Here is a 27,814-nt window from a genome sequence, read left to right as displayed (position 1 = left end):
AGCATGTGTGAAAAAAATACAACTTTATTTATTGAAACTAAAAGCAGTCTGACAAGTGCTGAAGTGTCTTTAAATACTCATTATAACAAATAGTTATGGTGCATTCATTTATATTTGTTCACAGAATTTCAGTTGGACAAAACAAAATTAAGCAGCCTCTGGAACTTTTGAAATACGAATGTTTCTCTCTGGAAACGTTTCATAAAATATTTAAAAACATGTTTTGTACAACAAACTGAGGAATGATTGTGTTACAAAGGTTTTAGTGGCAAGATGAGTTTGTATCTTTGTCTTGATACTGCACCTCTGTTTGTTTAAGAAAGAAGACAGAAAAGAGACAGAAAGAGATACATAGAAAGAATATGATATGTGTGTGTGCGTATGTGTGTGTGTTGGGGCAGGGGATTGTTAAGGCCAGAGAATAAAAGCTAGGGAGAAGAACAAGAAAAGGAACAAAAACTATAAATTATAATAAACACAAATTTCAAACAAGAGAGAGGAGAGGAAACGAGGAATCAGTATTACAGACCAGTTTGAAAGAGCATTTAAGAGACAGCATCTATCAAGAACATGATCTAACACTGTAATAAACAAGAGAGAAGGACACATCCATACACACCTTCTCTTCAATCTCTTTGATTTGTCTTCTCTGCATGTCAATCTTATCTTCAAGTTCTCTGATCCTCTGTAAGACAAATAATAAAGCACATGAAACACAAAAAGAGATATGCAGAAGACTTTATTTCATACAATGAAAGTGATTAGACACCAGGGACAAATATCCACTTTCATTATGTGGAAGAGCAGCTTGGACAAGTACATTTTGGTATTTTAGCTAATTAACACAGATCCTAACCTGCTGTGCAGACTGGAGAAGCTCCATGCGCTGTTGTAGGATGAGCGTGTCAGCATGGCGACTCTGCCGCAAGATCTGTCTCCGCACTGCATCCATTGATTCGGCCAGCTTTGCTCGCTGCCTGTCACTTAAACTCTCCCCCACACAGCTCTCTGGATCTTGCTGCAGTGCAGCGTATAACGTGGCCTCCAGCTCCTGTACCCTCTAAAAACAAAAAAAAACCCAAACAAACAAAAAGGGTCACAAATGTAAACCCAGAACAGAAAACTAGTAATAAGGTAAGTAATATGTATCAAAGCTGAATAAATAAGCTGTCCACTGATGTATGATTTGTTAGGATATGACAATATTTGGCTGAGATGCAACTATTTAAATATCTGGGTCCATATTACCAAAACATCTTAAGGCTAAAAGTAGTTTGTAACTTGCTGATTTAGCACAAAATCTTAAAAATAGTGGACGCGTCAGTCCTAAATTTAGGACTTCTAAATTTTAGCTCTGATAGTATTTCGCAAAGTGTTACAGCGCTAAAACTAGCCCCTAAATCAGTGAAATGTTAGGAGTTATGTAGAGGACTTTTAAGTCACTAAGAACAACTCACAAATATCATAAAATGGCTGTTGCCAGCAATCTGCCTCGGAATGTAAACATTTTTAGATTCATTTGACGATATTTAGCTTTTAAAAAGGTATCACCTTGAGGGTTTAGAGGTTATTCCAAGTTTGCATGTCTTACTATCAGCCATGATTATTTGACTCTGTTAATTAAAATTAAATATGCTTTTATATATGCATTTATATATATATATATATATATATATATTCAATTAGTGACAGCCTGTATTTTAAAGTCTTTATTTGAATACTTCTTTATTTTGAACATTTATATGAAAATGGCAACCTATCATTGCCCTCTGCAATATTTTTATGAAAAAACTTTTATGAAGACTCCTCTCCTCTCCTTTCAGCCAGACAGAGTGTGCATAGTGCTCACATCATGCACAGCAACAAGGTTAACCCTGCCCATACTCTTAAGGAATAAATAGTCTTAAGTCTTAAGCTAAATGTTTGCTAAAAGCAGCTTTGTGGATAGGTTTTCTGAGGGTGCATGCTAAAAAAATCTAAATATTGATTTAGAATATCACTTTAGAGTTGTTCAAATGAGGGTGCATGCTAAATTTTACTTAAAAATTGAGTTTTATCACATATTTTTGGCATGAATACAAATGTATAATTTTCACAAATCACAATGTATTGTTTTAAAATATGTACAAAACTTTACAAAATATTATTTAAAATGATTATTAATTACATCCTAATCATTTAGCAATAATACAAATACTTTCTTTTTCAATACAGTATGTTCCCAATAACTGCTTTTGCCAGACATAAACATATAATTATTTTAATAAAAACTGCAAAATACATTACATATCAACCACACCAATGTGATACTATTGTTTAACAGTCTGATTTCAGTAAGATGTTTTAACATATAAAATTTTAAATAAAAATCTATCTATCTATATATATATATATATATATATATATATATATATATATATATATATATATATATATATATATATTTACCATTTTGGTCTATTTTCATTTCAGTAGAACCTTAGAATTAACATTTTCATTAATTGTTTATTTTTAAACAATAAATACAATGAAATTACACACAAAATATTTTATGTATATTCGCACAAATAGCACGTTTTTCTTTTTTTTTACTGACGTAAAATCTAGCAAAAACAGTTTTAACATTTGAAGCATTATAATATACACATTGATTATATGTAAGTATCCAGCAGTATCCGTTTACACTCAAAGCCCTACCAGTTGGGACTGATCAAGAGCTTGCTTCCTGTAGTCTAGTTCCTCTTCCAGGAAACCTTTCTGTTTACTGAACAGCTCCTGTTGACAACATCAGTTTACCACAGTCAAGACAGGAGCACACACAAATGATACATTTTTAATCACGTGTCATCAAGCCTCATCTATCACTAGACCAGCTGTTAGAACAAACAGTACAACACATACAGTACATCTAAGATGACACAAATGAATGTTCTCACCTTTTCATTCTCCAGATCAATCATTTTCTGTGTCAGAGCTGCCTCAGTGCTGTCGATCTGCTTCAGCCACTGGTCACAAAGACATAACAATATATTAGGACTACTTATAAAATATAAGGCATCTTATTTTTGAGGATTTAGAGAATGAAGGAGATGACACCTTTTCACATAAAGACAGCACAGTGCCTGCTTGAATGACTGTGACTTGCTCCTCGTTTCGCAAGTTCTGCCAAAAAGTGATCATTTCAACTCTGTTTTTAAGAAAGGAGTAATGTGTTCACACAAAATGGCAAAACATACCCCATTATCTCCAAGAATGTCAAGCTTTTTCATGAGGTCGGGAATGATGACATCCTAAACCAAACCACATGAAGATGAGGCCAACATACAGTAGGTAATCATACAATACATTTATGCAACTGCGTAAATTGTGCATTTTATTGTATTGTGTATGAACTGTATAATTATATAAATCAGTGGAGCTAAACCGGCATGTTCCTTACTATACACATAGTAACTATACACATTACTGTACACATTACACTGTGCACATTACTATAGTTAGTGCATTATATAGTTTAAAATAAGTGCCTTATGCCAGTAGTGTATGGTTTTTACCTTGACACCTTCTTGCTGGCAGTGAAGCTGTAGGCTACTGTTGTTTTCAGAGGCAGAGATTTGCAGGTTAAAGGCAGGAGAACGGCGTTCCCTCTCCTATTGTTTAAAAAAAAGGAACTGGTGGTGAAATATAGAGAAAGCATTTTTTGGCGGGTGTGGGTATAATAGTATCTAGTATCTATGATATTTCAGGATTGTTCAACTAAACATGATCACTGTTCAACAACAACCAAACTTCTCTTCAACATTCAAAAATGACAAAAATAAAGACATAAAGTCATACAACAGCATAGAGAAATATGATTTAAATTTTAGTCCTTTCATTAAACGATTGATTGGATGGGAATAAACAGTATGCACTACGCACATTTAAGGTACTATATTGTGTATTTTATCATTATTTAAGAGCGACAGAATCACTTTTCTGAAAGACATAAATGTAGAAATGTAATAAAGTATTTGTATTTAATAAAAACTGTAATTGCAGTTAATATATCGATTATTAAATAAAAGACTATTTAAGTAGGTACACTTTCATAACTGTTTCATAACACACTTTGTAATGTAATTAAAGTTTTACTTCATAGTAAAGGTGTCCAAAATCATTACATTTATTTCACACAATAGGTTATGTATATATAAATACACACACACACACACACTATATTGCCAAAAGTATTCGCTCACCAATCCAAATAATCAGTCACAGGTGTGTAAAATCAAACACCTAGGCATATTTTTTTGTGTAAAAAGAATGGGTTGCTCTCAGGGGCTCAGTGAATTCCGTGAAAATTTGATAGGACGCCACCTGTACAACAAATCCAGTTGTGAAATTTCCTCGCTTAGCTTAGCTCAAGAACAGTGCACAGAGACGTGTTCTCTGGATTGACGAATTGCGTTTCTCCATCTGGCAATCTGATGGATGAGTTTGGGTTTGGTGGTTGCCAGGAGAACGGTACTTGTCTTACTGCATTGTGTAAAGTTTGGTTGAGGAGGGATTATGGTGTGGGGTTGTTTTTCAGGAGCTGGGCTTGGCCCCTTAGTTGCAGTGAAAGAAACTCTAAATGCTTCAGCATACCAAGACATTTTGGACAATTCCATGCTCGCGACTTTGTGGAAACAGTTTGGTGCTGGCCCCTTCCTCTTCCAACATGACTGTGCACCAGTCAACAAAGCAAAGCAAGGTCCATAAATGAAGTCAAATTGGAGCGGAAACTGAGAGCAAGGCCTTCTCGTCCAACATCAGTGTGTGACCTCAAAAATGCGCTTCTGGAAGAAACAATAACCTAAACCTTGTGAACAGCCTTCCCAGAAGAGTTGAAGCTGTTATAGCCGCAAAGGGTGGACCAACGTCGTATTGAACCATATGGATTAGGAATGGGATGTCACTTAAGTTCATATGCGAGTCAAGGCAGGTGAGCGAATACTTTTGGCAATATAGTGTGTGTGCATATATATATATATATATATATATATATATATATATATATATATATATATATATATATATATATATATATATATATATGTTTTATGAAATGTGTCACTATATTTTACAAGTATGCTAAATTGTACTTTTTGTCACATGGGCAGTTTCTTTTTACTTGTATGAAAAGAATGGCCAGGATTGTCTTTAAATATTCATTATCTGTGTTTAACATAATAAAAAATGTAAAAAGGTTTGGAACAACATGAAAGGTAGTGGTGACATTTGACATTTTTGACACTGACATACTACACACAGGATGCTTATAAAAGACTAAAACATAAATGAGGAGTTCATATCACACTTCATACAACATTGTGGAACAGAATGTATCCAAATACTGTGAATGTTGTTGAATATTATATATTATATCTGCTTGTGTTTCTCTTTACTTTAAAAAAAAAAAAAAAAAAAAAAAAAAATATAAATATATATATATATATATATATATATATATATATATATATATATATATATATATATATATATATATATATATATATATATATATATACATATACCCCCCCGAAAAATTATTTGGGTGAACTGTCCCATTAAGTACACTCAAAAACCTGATGTTTCAACTGAATTACTTAAAAACCACACACTTTGAGTAATTTTTGTAATCAAACAGTATGCACTTAAATATATGCAGGATTTTGAACAGAGACAGAGCTCTATCTAATTTGCAGCTGCAGATACTGTATACTGCAAATTTAATTCTATAAGTTAAATTTAAATGTAAATTTCTCACAAATATTTCAGAATGATCAGACAGAAATATTCAGCACCTCACAGAGGATGCATAAGATTACACAAGCATACAAAAAATAATATATAGGCATACATATATGTTGAGATGAATAATGATCTGCTGACTGAAAAGTAGACATGACCATTAAATAATGGTGAATTTGTGTGTACACAAATAAAAATGCATGCAGGAAGTGTAAATAAAAAGAAAAAAGAATAGTGAGGAGTTTCCTTTAAATAAATTTTATTTTATTAAAACTTATAATTAACAAAACAATAGTGATGTAAGTATACAGTTCTTGAAACAGAAAAAAAAACATTTAAAATGTGTATGAAAATATCTACAGCAACATGAAAACAACTCAAAATAGTGCCAGTTTTGTGTAAGTAGAGGGTAAAATGGATTCATGTATGTAGCTTGTGTAGACATGAGCCGGTTTTGGCTGTCCCTGTTTGCTGCTGTGGGAGCAAAACAGATTCTCTTACTTCCAGTTCTAGAATGCGGAATTCAAGCAGCTCATTCTGATCCAGGGTGTCTTGAACTTCCGAGCGTAATCGCATTTCACACTGCTCCAGCGATACTATCTACCACACACACACACACACACACACAGCAGAAGAAAGTTAAGTGTTCATGTTTGAGCATACAGTGTGTAGATAGTAGGAAATCTGTTTCAAGCAGCAGACAAAGACTGTACCTTTTCTCTGAGTTCCTGGTTCACCCTGAGAAGATTTTGCTTTTCCTCCACCCATTTTGAGTCCTGCATATCATAAAGCCACAGAGAAACACACACACCACTACAAATTACACTACTATTACTTATTTATTGCTTCTATTACGACTAATCACAAACGCAATCCGCACTCTTGTGTACTTTGATTGACCAATTGATTGATCTCAAATCAATTATCAAATAATCAGTTTTATAAACATTACACATTAAGCTCAGCATAAACAAAGAAACACAAAGAGCAAAAAAAATAAATCAGAAGCTAAAAGATGATAAATGAGCTGAGATTTATTAGGCTGCATGCAGGTAAGTCAATTTCCATATTTCCATATACAGGAAAAAAAACACAAAGCAACCAATAAAAGACAAGCAGAGAGCAGAAAGGAAATACATGCAAGAGCAGGCTGAAGAATGACCAACTGATCATTAAACCAAAAATAGCTATGTTGAATAGTTCGCAGTTCTGTTTCACATACTACTAAAGGGTCATGAAACACTAAACTACATCTTCTGGGATTTTAACAAGAGTTGTTATATCATAGAAAGCAAGATTAGCATTTATTATTTTGTTTAATTATAGGAGAAATCTGGTGAAGCTTTTGCCACTATTTCCATTTAAATCATGTTTTTGCTTTGTAGAACTTTCTTTATCACATAAATTCTCTTCCATAAATCTGAATCATTTTCATAAAAATGTGCATTTAAATGTACAATTCCATGTTCAATATACTTGATCAATGAAACCATGTATAATATATTTATAAATAGAATATGTATTTGCAAGTTTTTTGGAGAAATGTGATGCATTTCACTTAATAAGAGTTCACTTAATCTAGAAGCTAGATTTCTCTGTTGTCTGTCTCCTCACTTTTTTCTCTACTCTACAGCACCACAACCATTTTTTATATAATTTTTAAACTGTAATGGATGTTGAAATAACATGCAACTGTTCCAAAAGAAAAAACTAATTTTCTCCATATAGGGACTTAAAGGCAGACCTGTTGTTAGCTCTGAGGTTACTAATTGATGATACATGCTATGGTATTTCAAAGCCACAGGCCACATTATTTCAACATATTTTTAAAATAACCAAATTTAACAGAAGAATTTGTAGTGACAAAATACATAACCCATGATGCTGTACAGAAAATTGTACTCTGGGGGATTATCACATGTCCTCTGAGGCAGGTTGATGGGTTTTTGTAACAAAAATATTTTTATTAGCTTTAAAATTATAACGTAAATAACTGACTCACTGAACGCTGAGATCCGGCATCAATCTGCTTTAGAGGACATGTGATAACCCCCTGAAGGTATACAGGTTACATTTGTGTCACAGTACTATATATGGTCGTAGTAATATATCCAATTTACAAAGCTTCAAAATAATGGCCACTATCCACCCGCATTACCGAGCTTGTAATTTTTTCTCTGACTGTTTATCTGAAAGAAGAAAGTTATATACAGTTCTAAGTTATTTTTGGGTGAACTATTCCTTTTATAGCTTGGTTGTCTTGGTTCATGTTCATAATGCTTAAAGACAAAAAAAATCCCTATGGGAAAATGAGTGGAACACATAGCTGTGGAACCAACAGCACTGAAAAAGTGGGTGTGCACTTATACACTTTATAGGGAGTTTCATGACCCTTTAAAAACAGCAAGTAGTAAGCCAGAAATCCATTGCGAGCAGATTACGCCAATGAAAGAGCAGCAATATATTTGTGTCCTAGTACAGATTTTTTGTCAGGGGATGAGATAGATTTCAATTTTTAAATCTAGTGTTAAGGCATGCTGTGAAAATAAGGTTATAATATAAAAGGAAGAAGGCAGCAAACAAACAGCATAAATATAAATCGATTACACCATAATTAACTGTGCTGATTGATGTGGTTAAAATATACATTGAAAAAGCAAAGTTAAAAAGCACTGGTCAAGCAAAGGAAATAATGAAAACTGTAAAGTTTGACAGACAAAATCTGTACAGTATGACTGCTCCTGTGGGGGAAGTCACATGATTTGGTGCCATATCCTCTCTTTGTAGCGCCAGCACACAAGCATGGCTGTCAGAAAGACAAGCAGCAAAGCCAATGTGACTGGAGTCAGGGGTGTCTTCTCCCCGCCCTCTTTCTTATTTACCTGCCCCTTCTCTGCCAAGCTCCGCTCCAGGTCGACAATCCGTGCATGACAGCCAATCAGCTCCGTCTGCAGCTGCTCCCGTGTCTGACGGACAGAGCACAGAGCCAATCAAAGAGCCAGCCTAGGGCATATGTACGCATAAACAATCTATATTGGCTTTTTTTGAATTTCAAAAAGAATTTCAAATGACAAATGTTGGAAAATTTGGTAAGCTTCTTTTTTTTTTTTTTTGAGGCAGGAATTTTCGGCCATGCTTGCTACAATGCTGGCTGTGATCAACAGATGAGTGGTATTTCAGTGTGGGTAAAGGAGATTCTGAAAAGGTCTTGGAATTCATTTCAACTGTATTTGAACAAATTATACAAAAAGAAAAACAAAACAAAAACATAGAGGTAAGAAAAGGATCCTTCAGAATGTCCAGTGTTGGTGGGATTAACCATGCTTCTGTGGAGTTGGCGTCATGGGTCCTCACCCTGCAGTGTCTCTCGGGGTCCAGAGGCCCCGTAGTCTCCTGCAGAAGTGCGTAAGCTCGCTGCAGTGCCTGGTACTCTCGTGTCAGCTGCCGAAATCGCAGCTCTGCCTCCTCTCGAGAAAAGCCCTGATGAATAACAAAAAATCTAATTCCATTTGTCACATTTGTTCATAAGAATTCTGGCTAAGTAATTCCCAGCTGTTGATGAAAAGTATGCACTTGTTTACCAAGAAATATGCTAACCTTCAAGTTGTTCTAAACCTGTAGGACTTTCTTTCTTTTAGTGAACACAAAAGATTATAGTATGAAGAACTGTGACAACCAAAGAGTTCTAGCAGAGGTGAGGTGAAAAGTCATATAGGTTTGGACCATCAAGGGGATGAGAAAATTATGTCAGAAATGGAAAAATCTGGGAATTTTTTCTTGGTGAACTACCCCTTTAAGACAAAGCACAGATAAAACCAGCAATTTAATTCGAGGATCCAACAAAGCCAGATTGTGCAGAGGACTGTATCATAATGTTCCAAAACAGCATTACAGAAAATCAAGATATTATTATTTAAAAAAATTAATCAAATTAAGCACATAAAATAGATGACATTTTCTATGTTTTATATTGCTTTACATGAGCGCACTGTATATGTACAGATGAAGCTGGATATCATAAATAAAAAAGTAAGAATCAAATTTGTGTCTAATTTTTATGACATTTAGTCATAAGGAAAATCTTATTTAATGAACAGCATATCTGAGGGAGCTGAAAACACCACAAGAACACATTGTTATGGGATCGTCTTCATTTTGCAGTTAATGACTTGCTTATAATCCCACTCCTCGTTAACAAGCTCTGGCTATCAGTAAACAACATGAAAGTAGGGAATGAACAAGAGAACTGCTGAGGTGCCTCATTATGGTCCCTTGAGCACAACACTTAACTGCATCTGACCAAATAACAAGCCTAATTCAAATGAATGTTTTGAATTAAACAAACTATGTAGTTTGACACCATGTTTACGCTCTTTCAGGCAGCCAAATTTATTAAATGAATATGCAGGCTACAGTTTTATACTGTCAGAAAATAATCTGAATGTTACGGCAAGTGTTAATGATTGCCATGGTACTGCTGTGTGGCTGCTAAAATGTTCAGAATTGTTTTCATTGTATAGTTACACATACCAGCAAGCAGTCATCTAAAAAACATAAAAATAAAAATATAAAAAATGATGGACATCACAGGAAAATACGATTTAAGAGAAGTAAACAGAATTAAGATTCTAACTGTTCTACTTGATTTTGGACGTACACTACAATTCAAAAGCATAGGGTCAGTATATATTTTTTTTATTGTCATTTTGTAATGTAATGTGTCATTGCTGAATAAAAGTATTAATTAACTTTAAGATTTAAGATACTTACAGCATAATGTTACAAAAGTTTTCATTTCAAATAACAATTGTTCTTTTAAACTTTTTATTTATCAAAGAATCCTGACAAAGTGCATCAAGGTTTCCACAATTTTTTTCTTTTTTAGAAAATATTTTCCCCACAAAATTAAGCAGCACACCTGTTCTCAACATCTTGAGCAACAAATCTGCATATAATAATAATTATAAAGGATCGTGCAACACAAATTGTTGCTAAAAATTCAGCTCTGCTATCCCAAGAATAAATGGTAAAATATAAAACATAAAAATAATATTTATTTTAAATTGTAAAAATATGTCACAATATTTTTACTGATTTTTTAGATGATCAAGTAAATGCAACTTTTATGAACATACAGTAAGGGAGGGAAAAATCTAATTGACCTCAACCTTTTGAATGGTAGTGTAGCTGAGCAAGAGCGTTTTGCAAGAGTGTTTTGTGCAAGTATTAAGGTTTGTAAAATAATTAATTATACGACATACATCTTCAAGATCCTCTTCAGGGGTGGCAGGGGTGTGATCTGTGCGGTCGGTGTTATATGATGTCAGAGATGATGTTTCAGAGTCAACAGATTCTTCGTCAAATCCAAAATATGTCTCCACAACATGCCTCTGAAAAAGAAAGTAACCAACACTTAAATATATATACACATTTACATTAAACTAGTGTAATAATATCACTTACTAATCTAAATCCAATATCAGACAATATCTGCAAGTATACCAAAAAGGAACATGCTGTAATTATCTGCAAAGTACAGTTTGATTCTCCTCTCTATTGTTCACCCAGATAAAAATCCACCCACAGGAATTATGTTCACCTACCCAGTAACAGCAGTGCAACTGAAAAAAAATGTATGTAAGTGATTTAACAAAAATATGACCTTAACCGCTTACAGTTTGGAATGTCCTACATGAAGCGCATTACTGTAAATCTAAATATTTATAAAACGAGGGAGTCAATATTGTCATTACTACCAACATATGCTATGAGCACAGTGTGACTTGTTTCTAAATCCAGAATTATCATTTAAAAATTTTTAATGGACTGTACAGTATGTAACTGACACGCAGATAGATATCCTTTGAATACACTATATAATCACTCTTACCATCGTGTTTGTAGGTCATCTCCTGACAGCCAGAGAAATACAGACAAACCAGAGCACACAGACACAGGAACATGGAGAGATACAGCACCAGCAAGAAGTACTCTGGCATACTGGATGTGGTTATGTGCTCCTCATTCCAGTGTCATGGTATGCGGTATATCCTTTTAACCTCTTTAATCAGCATCCTTCTGATCCAGCATCCATCAACAAATGTGTTTTAAAGCCTGTGTAATGTCTTGCGTGAATTTATAGTCAAGTCCACTGACTCCACCTCCATAGCAACGGTTCTTGAGAACGAACAACTAAACCCCACCCACAGTGCCACAAACACACACACAGGCTTACTTCAATAAAACAAAAAACATCCAGTACCAATTACACTATAAAGCTAATTACAAAAAGCTTATATGTTAATTGTTTCAAATATTACAGATCCACCCTCAAACATTTTAGGATGAATAAAACATTATTTCATTTAATTAAGTAGTTTGTTTTTTAATTCGAGACATCTTCAAATGTTCCCAAAGGAGGTTTTGAATAATCATATATCCAAAGTACATTGAAGTAAACCCAAACACATGCAAACACCGAAGGAAAGTAAAATCACAGCTGTGCTACCAGACTTTTGTATTATGACAATATGGTTTTTAGCTGTTTGGATGACTGGCTTAATCATTTAGGCTAAAAACTAAAATTGGAGACTGTTTAAGTCATGTTAAGCTGGTGAAAGCATGAAAAAGGAAAAAGAACTTAGCTTGACTCATAGGTCTCGAGAGGCCAATTAATGTGCCAATGTTACCAGCACACACATGAAAAAACACATACATACACACACACAAGACGCGCACACACACAAAAACACACTCCTCTGAGATGACAGTTGCTTAGTGACAGTGTTCATATGCTTTAAAGAAAAGAGCAAGTAACCAGAGCAAAACCAAATATGGTTTAAAATAATTCTATGAATTAGAGGATCAGCTCACCCTGGGCAACTTGATGTTTTTTCGCCTGTTCTTTTTGTTGATTATCAGCCTGTCCCGTTCCTGAAAGCACATCCAGACATCACAGTGAATACATTGCTAACAATACAATACAACTTTATTCAGGAGAATATTTAAAGAGTTTTTTTTTACATTTAGTATGAGTGTTACAGTACAAGTTTAAACTACTGTGCAAAAGATTTAATGCTCACCAAGACTGCATTTACTTTATGAAAAATACTGTAAATGAAAAATATCATAAGTAATCATAAGCAGATGTTTTAACATTTTAAAATGTAATTTATTTTTGTTATGGCAAAGCCGAATTTTAAGCAGCCATTATTCCTCAGTGTCACTTGATTCAGAAATCATTATAATATTCTGATTTGGTACTGATTTGATAGAGATGAAAAAAACATGATACATTTATTTTTGCTGAGACCTTTTGTCCAGTCTTGCTAATTAAATGTATTTAAAAAACTACTAAATTTAATTATGTAAACACTGTCACATGCAATACTGCTGTATTGCTGGAATAACTGTAATATCAGCCTGTATGCTAACAGAAGTCATTAGGGAGGAAAAGAGAAAATGAGAATGACGCAGTAATTCATTTCTAATTAGGCTTTGCCTTAATGAAGTAAACAAACTAATTAACAAACACAGCACTGATTACCAAACACAAATAATTACAGGGTGAGACCAATCAGAGAATAAGCACATACAGTACACACACACACAGAAACAAACACAGATACACACATACAAAGACTATGAACTAAAAACCAGGCAAGGACACAAAATATGTATCTCAAAATAGATTTACTTTTTAAATCTCCTGGTGTTATTATGTGCTTATCATTACAGTGTTCATTTTCATAACTGTAACTAAAATGTAGTATCTTCTGAAACTTTGTATGTGGGGTAAAAAAACACTTACTACACTTTCATGTAGTGCGTAATATAGAAGTTTGTGGATGTAAAAGGTCTGAAAAGTGCATGACACATAATATTTCTTTCTCAAATAAAAGAACTGACTCTGAACTGTCTGAAATGATTCCACCCTTACTGCTGGCACAAGCCTACAAATATGCATAAGGATCTTTCTGCCTTCTATTTCCTGTACTACACAAACCAATTTGCATATACTCCCAAAAGAGGATGTTAAGGAATCAACATTTATTATAAATTGACACAGCAGCATAACTCCAACCTCTCACTGTGTTCCCATCATTTTACAAATTTCATTGTGGGATTTGCAAAACACTTAATCATTAAAGATGGAGCTGCACACACTTCATTTTGACCATCTCGTGCCTCTGGAACACAGCCTGTAAGTATGATTTATTATTTATGCAAACGCTATATGCATATATCATATATTTTCTACTTAGCATTCAAAATGCATAGTTTTATGTGTGCATAGTGTATAGAAAGTGCACTGCTGTAACCCTAACTAGTTAAAAATAAAAAAAACTTTGTCTTGAAATTCTTCTGCTCTGAAATTGCAAATATTAACATGTGTTTGTTTATGGCTGACAGAAACAAACCTGCGTGAGCTCATCAATAACGCCACGCTGCTCGCTGATTTGCAAGCGCAGATACTCGACTTCCTGTTGCTCGTGGGCATGACTTAGGTCCGTTAGAGAGGTGTGTCTCTTCAGTCCCCCTGGCTGCAAGTTCTGCTGGGATTTCTCTTTCTGAGGAAACACAGCAAAAGAGACACACTCTATTAACATTGTATGTTTGGTGTAAATATAACAAATGTTAAATGCTCATTAAATGAAATCTGATTAAAAATATTTATCAAAATATAACAAATCTGAAACATCTTAATGTTCTTTTCTGAAACCAGTCAGACCCTGATTATTAAAACCATGTCCTGTCCTACATTATTTCCCATTTTTCCCTTAACAGCACACCTGTTCAGCATTCTCTCTGCTGAGTGTCTTCAGTTTGTCCTCCATGCGTTGTAGAGTCTGCTGCAGCTCTTCGTTTTTCTTATTCAGCCGTTTATTCCTCTCTATGAGAGGTTTTATCTCAGAATCTGTTTCTCGGACTCGTTTCAGCTGTATGACAGAGAGACAATAAAAGACATCTGTACTAAAGTCTAATTTGGATTTCCGTCATAATTTGGAAGCTATCATAAAGGATCCTACTGTGTGAGAAATATCTTACAGATAAAATAAATTAAATAACGTATGGAACTTGATATAAATCTGTGTCGTAAAGCAAAACCAGCTGAAAAACCACAAAACGTTGCTCCCAATAATTTTACTATTTCAGGTTTACTGCAAAATATGTTCCCTGTATGAAACACCACAGCTTATTATATTTTACGTTTTGTTTCTTTATATTTATATTAACAGTAAAGCAAATTCAGTGATTTGTGTTTTTTTAGTTAATGATTATTGCATGTTTTAATGTGTTCTCATGTGCATTAGCCATACTTTATCACTTAATGAAATATTCGGTTATAGTAATAAATTGCAAAACACACAGGCATCAGTATTTCATCCAATAACAATTGAAACATTATCATAGTATTTTTACACAGATTTTTGGCAACAAAAGCTGCCATTCTTTATTACAAATTTAACAATATATTTTATACTGTAGATCTTAAATGATTTTTGTCTTTAGTTTGTTGACAGTGTTTATGTATATGTACCAGTTCATTTCTCTCATCTGAAAGTAGGGTGTTTCTATCCTCTAGTTTCCTGATGACTGCCTGCAGCTCAGCGATCTTCAGCTGAAACCTCCTCACATCCTTCTCATCCATGTCCTATCAATGGATAAACATACTTTATTGTGTGATGGAGTGAATTTCAGCATGCAGGGAAAAGCTCTCATGTTAGCCTAGCTCTAAAGAGCGTTTATGTTCCCGATGATATAAAAGGTTTTTATAACCATTTCTGATTGCAGAACAGAACAAACCTGGTTATTGACAGAGTCTGAGTTTTCCCCGAGAGACGGTGCAACCTCTCTCTTCGGACTCCCGTAATGTCGCTCTGATTCCTCCTTCTGCAGCAGTAGACGTTGTGTTTGTCCCGCCTGAACTCCGAGCTCTTTTTCCAGTGACTGTACCACACGATCTCTGCTCTTCAACTCGTCCATCTGACACAAACATAAATCTGAGCACATGCTCTTTGTAGTTCATTTCACAAAATCTCCTTCCTGCTGCTGCACTAATCTTTGTTTAGATCTTTGTTTTTTGATTTTTGACATTAAAAGACTATCACGACGTTACTAAATATTTCTATTTAAAAAAATGCAATTATTTTGGTCCTTTTATTCATTTCAAGGATCCTGAAGAAAGGTATCACAGTGTCCACAAAAAAGATCAAGCAGCATAACAGCACCAAAACAGGAGCACCAAAACAGATCTTTTTTTTTTTGAGGTATCAAACACATTCAGTTTACTTTATCATATGAGCGCTAAGATCAGTTTGATGTAAGTAATGAAACTGAGACATTAATTATACATTAATAGGATTAATTAATATTAATATTCATTCATATCAGCTGATATCTGAAAAATGATTCATGTCAATTGTCAAACACAGACAATTATGTAAGCATGTATAAATATTTGTAGGTTAATTCCACCCAAAAGGTGTAAACCAGAGAAGCCATACTGAAACAACCAATGGCCTGAGACTGGAGGGGGATCATCAGCCATTATTCGAATAATTTCATGTGCTGATGTTTTTAGATAACTCCATCCTTCTTACCAGTCTCCGTATTTCTCTCTCGCTCTCACGTTTGATTCTCTGGATCTCATCCTGATGAGCTTGATGGGCCACTCTGAGATCGGCAGCTTTGGCTCTGTCTGCCTGCACAGCATTGGAGAGAGCCTCCTCTGCCTGCCGCCGCGACGTCTTTGCCTCCTGCAGCTCCTGCGTGAGCCTGAGTTTCTCTGCCTCGTAGCTCCTACGGACCTCCTCTCGTGCCTCCTCCTTCAGGGCATTACGTAGCTCGCTGCTGGCTCCGTCCCGTAAAATACACACCAGCGCCTGAAGGCGGGCCAGTTCTGTCTCGCGGAGTCGTGCCGCCCGGGCCAGTTCGGTTTCGTGTTGCCGAGATAGGCTCTCTCGTGTGGCTGCCACTTCTCTCTGCTTCTCCTCATGAAGCTTGACACGGAGTTCAGTGACAGCAACCGAGTGCTTGTGCTGCTCAGTTTCTCGTTGGGCCCGTAACTCTTGCAAGCGTTCCCGTAATTTACCCACCTACAGATTGAGAAACAAAGTTATTTCACAGGACATTAACCAAGGTGAATATTGGCATTCACATTACGCCTCTTATAATGTCACAAGTTCACCAAAGTGTTTCCATTGATTCTTTCAGGTCTGTGATTACTAAGGTTTCCAACTGAATTTCCAAATCTACGTCAGAAATCAATCTTTGGCATGAAGAAATTTAAACAATTATAGTTTTTAACATGTAAAGGTCTCCAAAAAGACAAAATTATTCTGTCCAGATTATTTACACAGATGTATACTTTCAATGAACAGGTTCAAATAGGTTATACCTTTTAAAGGGCAATTGTAATTGTAACAGGGTAACTACACAAATATGTACTGAATAATATTAACTAACTAGAACTATATGGTTTAGGATTAGTTACTTGATACAATCATAAACAGTCCGGTCCATAAATATTGGGGCATCGACACAATTCTAACATTTTTGGCTCTATACACCACCACAATGGATTTAAAACAAACAAGATGTGTTTTAACTGGAGACTCTCAGCTTTAATTTGAGGGTATTTACATCCAAATCAGGTAAACGGAGTAGGAATTACACAACAGTTTGCATCTGTGCCTCCCACTTGTTAAGGGAACAAAAGTAATGGGACAGAATAATAATCATAAATCAAACTGCAGTCAATTACAGCCTGAAATCTGGAACATATAGACATCACCAGACGATGGTTTTCATCCCTGGTGATGCTCTGCCAGGCCTCTACTGCAACCGTCTTCAGTTCCTGCTAGTTTTTGGGGCATTTTCCCTTCAGTTTTGTCTTCAGCAAGTGAAATGCATGCTCAATCCGATTCAGGTCAAGTGATTGACTTGGCCATTAAATAACATTCCACTTCTTTCCCTTCAAAACCTCTTTGGTTTCTTTTGCAGTATGCTTTGGGTTACTAAGTATGATTGTCCATCTGCACTGTGAAGCGCCCGTTCAATGAGTTCTGAAGCATTTGGCTGAATATGAGCAGATAATATTGCCCAAATCAGAATTCATCCTGCTGCTTTTGTCAGCAGTCACATAATCAATTAATACAAGAGAACCAGTTCCATTGACAGCCATACATGCCCATGCCATGACACTACCACCACCGTACATCACTGATGAGGTAGTATGCTTAGGATCATGAGCAGTTCCTTTCCTTCTCTATACTCTTCTCTTCCTATCACTCTGCTACAAGTTGATCTTGGTCTCATCTGTCCATAGGACAGAACTGTGAAGTGTTTTTAGATGTCGGTTGGCAAACTCTTATCTGGCCTTCCTGTTTTTGAGGCTCACAACGGTTTACACCTTGTGGTGAACCTTCTTTTTAAGAATGTTCCAAACTGTTGTTTTGTCCAGGCCTAATGTTTTTGCTGATAGTGACAGCTCTTTGGATCTCATCTTGAGAGATGACAGCAACAGATTCCAAATGCAAATAGCACACTTGAAATGAACTCTGGACCTTTTATCTTCTCATTGTAATTGGGATAATGAGGGAATAACACATACCTGGTCATGGAACAGCTGAGAAGCCAATTGTCCCATTACTTTTGCTCCCTTAACAAGTGGGAGGCACATATGCAAACTGTTGTAATTCCTACACCGTTCACCAGATTTGGATGTAAATACCATCAAATTAAAGCTGACAGTCTGCATTTAAAGCACATCTTGTCCGTTTCATTTCAAATCCATTTTGTTGGTGTATAGAGCCAAAAATGTTAGAATTGTGTCAATGTCCCAATATTTTTGGACCTGACTGTAATTTACTACTATTAATATGTTATGTACTTGTAATATGTATGTCACCAAGCCAGCAGAGGGAGCCCTTACCTCTGGATGATCTGTGATCACTCCTTCTGCTGCTACTTCCTGTTTTAAGACTATAAATTCTGAAGCAGGTCCCTCACCTGCAGGTTGCATTGATTGTATGTTTGTTTGCTTCTAGTCAGCCTAGCGTTTCCCTTGTCATAGATTCTTTGCTTTTGACCCTGCCTGTCTTTTGATTCTTTGATTGTTTGCTGCCTGACCCGACCTCTGCCTGTTTTTTGGACTCTGTTGTTACCTTGCCTCTTATACTCCTGTTTGCTGTGTTTTGACGTCTGCCAATAAAAGCCTGCGAATGGATCCGCACGCCTCAGACCTTTCATTCATTACAATGTATAACTATCTCACCTTGAAATAATGTGCCAACCTGAAATATTTTAGAGCTTCAGACCTTTAGTTCATACAGCAGCAGATTAAAAAAAAACCTCTCAGCTCATCAGGAATTAGTCTGATACCAAGGTGTCATTCCAAGCATAATGAAACAATTAGATATTAGGCTGTCTGCAGCTCGAATAAGTTTTCAGAAGTTAGATGTGCCCCAGATGGAACAAGATTCAAGTACAGAATAAAAACAATGTTTTTGCCTTGATGACAGACCTAAAAGGAAGGCTGAAAACATGTGAGAAGTGCTTTTTTAACAAATATCGTCTCCCTTTTTGACCAAAACATAAAATGTAAATAAAAAAATAATGCAGGCCTATAATTTTTGGTAAAGAAGTAGCATTATGGAAATTGCACTTATTTGCAAGGTATTACTTTATTTTAGTTTCATGCTTATTTTTTTTCTATCAGTCACATTATTTTAGATCTACATCAGACCTTTCAAATTTAGACAGATAGATTGTGTTGTTTGGATGTGTTGTCATTTGTGCTTTGATCTGATCCACCCAATTACGGTGGTGCATGTAAACGTAACTACTGATATCACCTCTTTCATGCATAGTTTTTATTTAGCTTTTTTTGATCAGTTAATTTATTATTTTCCTATTATTAAGTATTTAATTTCATGTTTTCCCATGACTAAAATAAAGTTAATAAATAATGTGTAGCACTTTAAATTATCATTGTGTGTGAAATGTGTTAAGGCAATTAACTTGTGTAGAGTAGGGCATAATTATAAAATGTATATTGAGTATAAAAATGTCCATTATTCTCCCAGACCTCCATCCTCTAAATTTACTGACCAGATTTGTGCCTAGATTTTTGGCACTTGCCACATATTCTCTGATCTTTGTTTCCACTATTAGCAAATGTCTTCATATTCCATCAATATTTTATAACCTACAGGGGTTTAGAGAGAGGGACAAAATTTCGTGACCAAGCAATGAGCTAGAAGGAATGAAATGTATACAACTGGTTTTTCAATAAGCTCTGTGTAAGAGCATTGGATTTAATTTCCCATATTTAAAACCATGTTGGCATAATTTGATTATATGAAATAATTCCCTTTGACTCTATAAACTGTCACATTTATGCTGGCTTTCCGGCGGTGTTAAGTTGTCTCATTGTTTTGACGCTTCCAGAGGGTGCGGCATGGCTAAGAACAATCACTGGCACAAATTATTACTCAGACTGGTGATGGATTTTGGGATATATGATTCATGAGAGGATACATCTTCTCAATCAGTTTAGCTGTTTGTAGCTTGAACAAGAAGAATGCTAATCTTATTTTAATGACTTGCCTGATTTACATTATGATTACAGTTTTACAACATGGATTTTAGTAAATGTGATTCAATCTGACAATTTTTTTTCCTCAGTTAGCAGATGCAGATACAGTGCCAAATGTAAATTCATCACTCAGTTTTCATATAGTGAGCTATTTAAAATACAGTAATACTGAGCGGTTATTGGCTCTAGCTTTCTAGATCACACTGAAATGTCATAAAATTTCATAAAACACACTTCCGAAAATTTCCAGTTTTCCAGTCCTCTATTTTCAAAAATTATGACTTGCCTTCTGGTGTTGTACTGAAACTTAAGACATTACTATGGCAACTGATGTGCTTGATATTATTAACTGTATCTGAAAAACAATAAATCAGTTTTCATCAATTGCAGCATAGTAATGCAGACAGATCTTCTTTAAAAAGAAGTAAACTTCACAATACTTCACTTATTACAGAAATAATAATCTATAAGACCATATTCTATATTCCTAATCCTACCCAAAACCGTAATTAAATTACTTCACTAACCTTACTAAGTGTTCCCTATTCTGAAGTGTTATGCCATGTATTTAAATATATTTGAATTTAAATATATATTACACATTCATAATGTTGAAGTTGCAATTTAGTACATTTAAAAATAAAATAAAATAATAAACTACAAACATATTTTTGAACATCACTTAAAAGTGAACTTTTAAAGTAAATCTTTTAATATGGAATGATTACAAAGTTCACCATTTAACAGTATGTTATGTCATGAAAGTCTTTATGTACGCTATATTATGTCCAATTACAATTTTTAAAGTAAATATGCTTGTAGAATGTGAATAAAGGCATAAAGCAGATGGGCATACCTTGCTTCTTTCCTGTTGCAGTTCATTTTGCAAGTCACTCAACCGGCTCTTCAGCTCGTCATTGGCTGTCTGTAGAGTTTCTATTTCCTGTTTTCCTCTGCTCTTTTTGGGAGGCGGGGCTGAGGTGGGTGTTGTTGCAGCCATCCTCCCCAAATAATGATTTACCCGTCAAATCCACACTTCCACAGCCAAATCTCACTCTAAACCTTTTGTAACACTGGAAATGGACCACACCGTCACCGGCATCTTCTTCTTCTCCTGCAAGAAACAGAAAGTATCAGTCTGGGAGTTCAACATACTGACTGCACACACTGTTGTTCCACTTGAATGAGGGTGTTGCCCTTACACACGCTCACAGACTACAGTCAACACAAATAATCTTACACACACACTCATCTGAACACTCACATGTGCCATTTGTTCACTGGAATTTGGCGCCAACATATTTTTTATATCCATGTATGTGCCTCCATCTAGTGAAGCTCTCATGGTATTACACGACAATTGCTGCAACAATTACCATGTGCCCAAAAATAGTGGTCAACCTAACATTGTGTATTGTAGTAGTTGTTGTTCTTCTATGCGTGTGTGTTATGAAAGATGTATGTTATGTTATTAATATTAAATTATGTCCAATTACATGTTTAATGTACTATTAATACACAAAATCAGATGTGCACTAGTAGTACTAATGTGAAGAAAGGCATACTGTGAATGGGCATACCTTGCCTATTTTCTGTTATAGTTCATATAATCAGAACAAGGAGAAAACGGAAGGCATTACATTTGGAAACAAAGATGAAGTTCTCAAGGTGAATGTATACCTTGACTCTAGGAGTTAACTAAAAACCAATCTTGGTGTGTTTCTGTGTTTCAGTAGTCATGTCAAAGCAGTAACTAAATCAGCATACTATTATTGCAAACATTGCAAGAATTATATGTTTAGTTTCCAGTCAAGACAAGAAATTTGTTCATGCCTTTTTCACCAACAAAGTACATTATTGTAATGGAGTCCATACACTGGCTTCCAGTAACATTTAGGTTTAATTTTAAAGCACTTTTACTTATTTAAAGATCACTCAAAGGACCTACATACATTGCAAATATGCTCACTGAATATGAACCTAACAGAGCACTCAGATCATTAGGATCAAGTCACTTAGAAGTACCAAGTGTTCACACAAAACAAGGGGAGTCCGCTTTTAGCTATTATGTCACCAGCAGTTGGAACCAGCTTCCAGAAGAGATTAGATTTGCTAAGACATTAGCCACATATTAACTCAGCTGTGCATTTACTGAATGAGTGCTGTGCTACATCCAAACTGATTGCACTGTATTTTATCTACAAACATGATCTAGTTTTTTCAGAATAACTGTAAAACTCCCAACTTACTTCCAAAGACCCAAAGAAATGATGAAGCAACATTTCAATGCAGAGTATAAGAAAAACAATAATTGAGTAGCCTGCATGTCAAGACAACTCGCCAAATGCAATTTTGACCAAGATTAACATACAAGGCTGGCTTGAAAATGCTAATGCTAAATGCTAAATGCTTTGGATAGACCTCTGGAGTTCTGGAAAAACGTTTTATGGAGTGATGTGACTCAATTGAATCTTTTTTAAACCCATGGATCATTGGTATGCCTACAATAAAATGCAAAGCTTATGAGCAGAAGAACACCATTTCTATAGTCGAACACAGAGTTGGGCCATTCTTATTATGGGGGGACAGTGGTTTTCCTGTTGACTAATGGGCCAAGACTGCAGTACAGAGGACAGACGTTTTTGAGCACTTACAGACAGCTTTTATTAAAGGTTATAAAAAATAAAAGATTACACACACACAATTTGGGGGATCAAAATATGCAGATGTTTAGAACCATTTTTTTCTTCTTCTTTTTCATTAACTTTACATTCCTAAATGTTCTGAAATCATATCATGGCATCAAGTCATAGTTTACTGATGTCTTTCTTGAACTGTTTTCATGTACGCTTGTTCTTTCAGACAAACGTCTTACAGGTCAAGGGAGTTGACAATTTTGATTGCAACTATACAGATGTGGTCAGAATCGTTGGCACCCTTGAATTTTATGACAACTATACATTTATAAACACAATGAGCTACTTTAGGTTGTGACATATTTTAAAAGCATTATTTGCTTCAATACTGTTTATTACAAACTTAAATAACAAATTTAGCTAATACTAGCACTGCATACAAAAACACCATTTATTCCAAAGAAAGAACATCAGCTTTTTAAACTTCTTTATAAGCCATTGTTATAAAATAATAGTCAGTTAACCTTAAATTAAAATGTTTACATTGACCTATTTCTCACATGAAAAAAAAAAGGTTTACTACACTCTAACACAGAGACTGAAACTCCTTATCTGCAGCAAAGCAAAGAAACAGCAACCACCAAAATACTGGTGACTTGTGATTAGGTCTACAACACACTGAAACACATCTGGATCCTGATTGTAATCCCCTGGAAAAAATGAGTGTCTAACAAACTAGTTTGAACTTTTAATGACATTTTACAATTACATCATCTGTTATAAAATGTTATTTTTCCTTAAGCAAAATGACAGCAAACCAGGCTTTACAAAATCATGAACTTTTGCATGAGTTGAACATTTGCTAAATATATCCTACACACACACACACACACACACACATTTGGCTCCCAGATGTACAAGCAGCCAAAAGAGTTTACTGCCAGTCTGCAGATATTGCAAGTTTATGGGAAACATCAAAGTTAAGTTCCCTATAAAAAAAATATATTGAAAGGAAAAAATAACAATAAACAATAAAACTACTTTATCGCATTCTGCGCTATTAATTAAAAAAAAACCAAAAACAGACAAAGAAGGTGCTTACAATTACCCTCAGTGTTATTATTATTAACTAAAACTATTAAAAACATTTTGTTCACTGAAATAAAGCTAAATATATATATATATATATATATATATATATATATATATATATATATATATATATATATATATATATATATATTAGACAAAACTAACTAAACCTACAGTTCAATTAAAAAAAAAACAAAAAACAAATACATAAATGTTGCCTTGGTAACTAAGTGAAATATGTTGACAGATACACTGACAGATACAACGTCCCCTGGTCACACGTGAAAATTTCATGGCATCACATGAAATATCAAGCCAAGTGGCATCTGCATAACCACAAACAGTAGACAGTCAGATTTATTTCCATACAGGCATATGCAAAACAAATTTACAAAGGTCCCACCCTAAGAAAACAAACCAAACTCACTGAAGTAAACCACTACCAGGCGACAACAATGAAAACCTACCTTGGTCTACCTTGTTCAATATTTCTGCTGACCTTTGAAACTTTCAATGCCCTTAAAAACTTAGATAAAGTTGTAATCTAAGTGGGCAGAGAATGAAACGGCAGTGTGTTATCTCAGAATATTCAAATTAATGAAGTTGCTCGTTGGTCATGGGTGAACGCATGTGACCATACAAGTCTGTCCTTTGGAGATATGCTTCTCTTTCTTTAAACTTTTCTCAGTTTAGAGTTAAGAGTAAGCAGATTAAAAATGTTTAGTGCATTTGGCAAAAGAGCCCTATAAATATGCAGGACAGGTTTCAATCGCTAAGGGAAGTTGTGTTAGGGCGTAACAGCTATATTGCCAATGTAAATGGTACAGTGTGTTTGGCAAGGAGGGTTGTGACAGTAATGTGCAACGTCCGGGACCTTATTGAAGCCACCCAGCAAAATGTAATCAAATAAGGAACCGCAAAGAAACCCAACAAGCACAACAGTAAGTCCAGAGCTGGCTACAGACTTGCATTTGACGATCAGACATATTCAACCAGGGCTACTTTCCCAAAAGCAATGTAAGTACATCGTAGACCCATTGCCACCAATAAAGCTATGATCAACTTAGGTTTAAAATGCTTTTATGATATGAAGTCAAACACATTTAAATTTTACATTAATCATACAAAAGTTAATTACCATAATATATTTATATCTTATTTAGTACACCATTGTATTTTATTTACCCCTAAAAAAAGCATATGAGTATGTATGAGAATATGAGAATATGTAGAACTTGGTATATACTAACACATAAAAAATACGTAATTGATTAAAAAAGCAGTTAATTTTTTTTTTTTTTTACCTATAGTTACAATACAAGTATTTATTTAATTTAAAACAAGACTATGCAAGGCAACATACATGAATATTAAACCAATGTCCGAAAACAAGAAGTAGGCCTTAAAGTAACACATATGACTTGCCCTGCTGTTACGTTTACAAAAATGACTTTTGTCCTAAGATAAGGAAACAAAGAGAGTTTTCTGTTAAAACCTTCCATTAAGCCCTTATTTGCATAAAGTTAGAGTAAGTAGATTAAACAACTTGTGGGGGGAAGATATCTATAAATATGCAGAACAGGTTTGAATGGCTAAAAATATTGTACTTGAAAATCTCCCTTAATTATATTTCCCAGGGCAAGATTATGAAAACCTTGGCTACCTATTTTTGGAGGTACACTTTACCTCTAACAGTACTTATAGTAGTGTGGGTTTATCAAATTCACATGATGCTCTACAATTATAGTTCTTGTTTTTGGAGAGAAAAATATTATATTCAAAAAAATAGTTTACTCAAAAAAGATTTAGCAGAGTTTTTGTTTATTGAAACAGATTAAAAGAAAATTCCAGTGAATGGGTGTCATCAGAATTAGAGTCCAAACAGCTAACAGCAACATCACAATATTCCACAATTAAATATAGTCCATCATTTTGACTCTAGACTCTAGTCCATCATTTTAATTATTGTGAAAAGCAGAATCTTTGTAAGAAGCAAATCCGTCAAGGCATTTAACGTTAAATTGTCGCTTATGGACAAAATATGAATAATGCTTCCTACAGTGAAAAAGTCCCTTGTTATCCTCTCACAAAATCCACTGACATCTAGTTTTGGTGCTTGATCTGTAAATATTTCTTCCCTGATTTGGATTATTAATTTAAAGAAACACAACAAGCACAAGTGTAAGTCCGAAACTGGCTACAGGTCATCATTTAAACATAATCAAATCAAACCAATATTAACCCAAAAAAGCAGTTTGTTTGACTACATATATCACCAGTGTTCTGTAAATTCATGCACACTTAATACCTAATGATATATGAGGATTAAAAAAAAAAGATTATATGACAGAATTGACAAAAATATAAAAATTTAAAGAAAATGTAAAAGTTTTAAACTGGTATTTAAAACCTAAATATAAAACCACTGATAGAGAAAACACACATGGGCTAGACCTAGTGACAAGTCCTCTGTGTGACAACTAGCCCCATTCTTCCTTATTCTAAAGCTAAGCATGACTAGAAAAAAAAATCGATTCATAGCCTGCATAAATTGTGAGAACTTTTCAAGGCCAGGAATCATGATTCCACGTTATTTCCAGTTTTCCCATCACCGTGGGAACCCAGTAAGCAGTGCATCCAGAGACACAGAGGCAGACTTCATCAGCACCGGGCGGGCAGAACCACACCCACAGCACCAGCCATCACAGACCCACTGCAGCTCAACATCTCCGATCATCAAACCACAGCGCGAGACATCAAACAAACCGCCGGATGACTGACAGCGCTGCGTCATCACGATTGACAGCGGAAAGATGAAAGAGAATCGACACCAATCATATGTGTTTCAATCTGGAAGTACACCGTTTGCAAAGCATCACGAGGACAGATGTCACTGTTACATTACCGAACCCAATGCTATGAATTAAATATGGGTGTGTGATGTTGCAAGCGATGAACGCGGCCGCCAGGATCAATAAACTCTCTCCGGTGAAAGTGATGAGACTACCAAATTCATTCATTACGCTTACACACCCATTCGAATTAAACGAGTCATTTATTTCATGACAATGAAATACCGTGTGAGGTGTGTGTGTGCTGCGAATCAAACGGACATGTGCAATGATCCGGGTTATAAATGAACATTTGTTCGTACGATCCCCAGTAACTTGCCGTGAGCGTCTCAGGTGTCCGCGGTCCAGCAGGCCAAAAATGTGTCCTTAATTCCGCTCTGTCCGGAGAAACACGGTATCCGACGGCATCTGACAGCAGTTGCGGAAGTGAAGATGAGGGTGGTGTGTGTTGATGCTGTTATAGTGGTGACAGGCAGTGTTACATTAGTCTCCACTACACATGCAAGAGAAATCCGACGGCAAATTTTCGAATCCTACTACCGTGAAGGTCTCGCTTTTAATATTCATGAGCAACGCTCTCTCTATTGGAAAGGAGCGGTGTAGCGTCAACGTTGAGCGTTTAATATATATGAGCCAAGCAATTGCTATTGGGATGGATTAACACACGTCATCTGTTCATAATTGATATTTATAAACTAAGCCTTAGCCATAGTACGATCTGTAATTTCACACAACAGCTCCACGCCCACAGGGAAGGACGTCATTCACTCCTCAGCAAATCCTCATTATCAGAAAAAAATGATATGTTTTGCTGTATTTAATGCTGTATTTAATTATTTGACGATATGTAGGTT

General features: G+C 35.2%; 1 protein-coding gene and 1 long non-coding RNA gene across 4 annotated transcripts; one reads left to right on the top strand and one right to left on the bottom strand.

Annotated features, from left to right (window-relative positions):
- Nucleotides 1-27,718, bottom strand: jakmip1 (janus kinase and microtubule interacting protein 1). 3 transcript variants are annotated; one of them, XM_043257715.1, is made up of 21 exons: nt 27,280-27,717; nt 21,237-21,494; nt 16,383-16,877; nt 15,586-15,765; nt 15,320-15,433; nt 14,571-14,717; nt 14,199-14,348; nt 12,652-12,711; nt 11,040-11,168; nt 9,133-9,258; nt 8,661-8,744; nt 6,492-6,554; nt 6,280-6,378; nt 3,555-3,650; nt 3,237-3,290; nt 3,097-3,162; nt 2,937-3,005; nt 2,698-2,775; nt 857-1,060; nt 620-685; nt 1-428 (listed from the first exon to the last, which is right to left on the bottom strand). In XM_043257715.1, the coding sequence occupies exons 2-21, from the start codon at nt 21,378-21,380 to the stop codon at nt 315-317; spliced, it is 2,538 nt and encodes an 845-aa protein (XP_043113650.1). In that variant the 5' UTR covers nt 21,381-21,494; nt 27,280-27,717; the 3' UTR covers nt 1-314. The 3 variants fall into 3 exon arrangements, with proteins under 3 accessions (XP_043113650.1, XP_043113651.1, XP_043113652.1); XM_043257716.1 differs by having other exon boundaries at nt 1-459; nt 27,280-27,716; XM_043257717.1 differs by lacking the exon at nt 8,661-8,744 and having other exon boundaries at nt 27,280-27,718.
- LOC122358005 lies at nt 24,704-27,182 on the top strand. Its single transcript, XR_006252554.1, has 2 exons — nt 24,704-25,125; nt 26,709-27,182. It is a non-coding gene; the product is annotated as an uncharacterized LOC122358005 (long non-coding RNA).
- Nucleotides 27,719-27,814: the final 96 nt, after the last annotated feature.

Source organism: Puntigrus tetrazona, chromosome 14 (genome assembly GCF_018831695.1).
Source record: "Puntigrus tetrazona isolate hp1 chromosome 14, ASM1883169v1, whole genome shotgun sequence".
NCBI classification, from domain to species: domain Eukaryota; kingdom Metazoa; phylum Chordata; class Actinopteri; order Cypriniformes; family Cyprinidae; genus Puntigrus; species Puntigrus tetrazona.
Note: the sequence above shows the minus strand (reverse complement) of the source record. Positions and strands in the feature narration are given on the sequence as shown.

Bases quoted from the DNA above. Each gene is read 5' to 3' on its own strand.
- jakmip1 (XM_043257715.1), bottom strand. From the start codon at position 21,380: ATGGCTGCAACAACACCCACCTCAGCCCCGCCTCCCAAAAAGAGCAGA. The intron at 3,291-3,554 runs GTAAAAACCATA...GGTTTGGTTTAG, and splicing joins GCCAGCAAGAAGGTGTCAAG to GATGTCATCATTCCCGACCT. The intron at 3,163-3,236 runs GTATGTTTTGCC...ACTTTTTGGCAG, and splicing joins ACATTCTTGGAGATAATGGG to AACTTGCGAAACGAGGAGCA.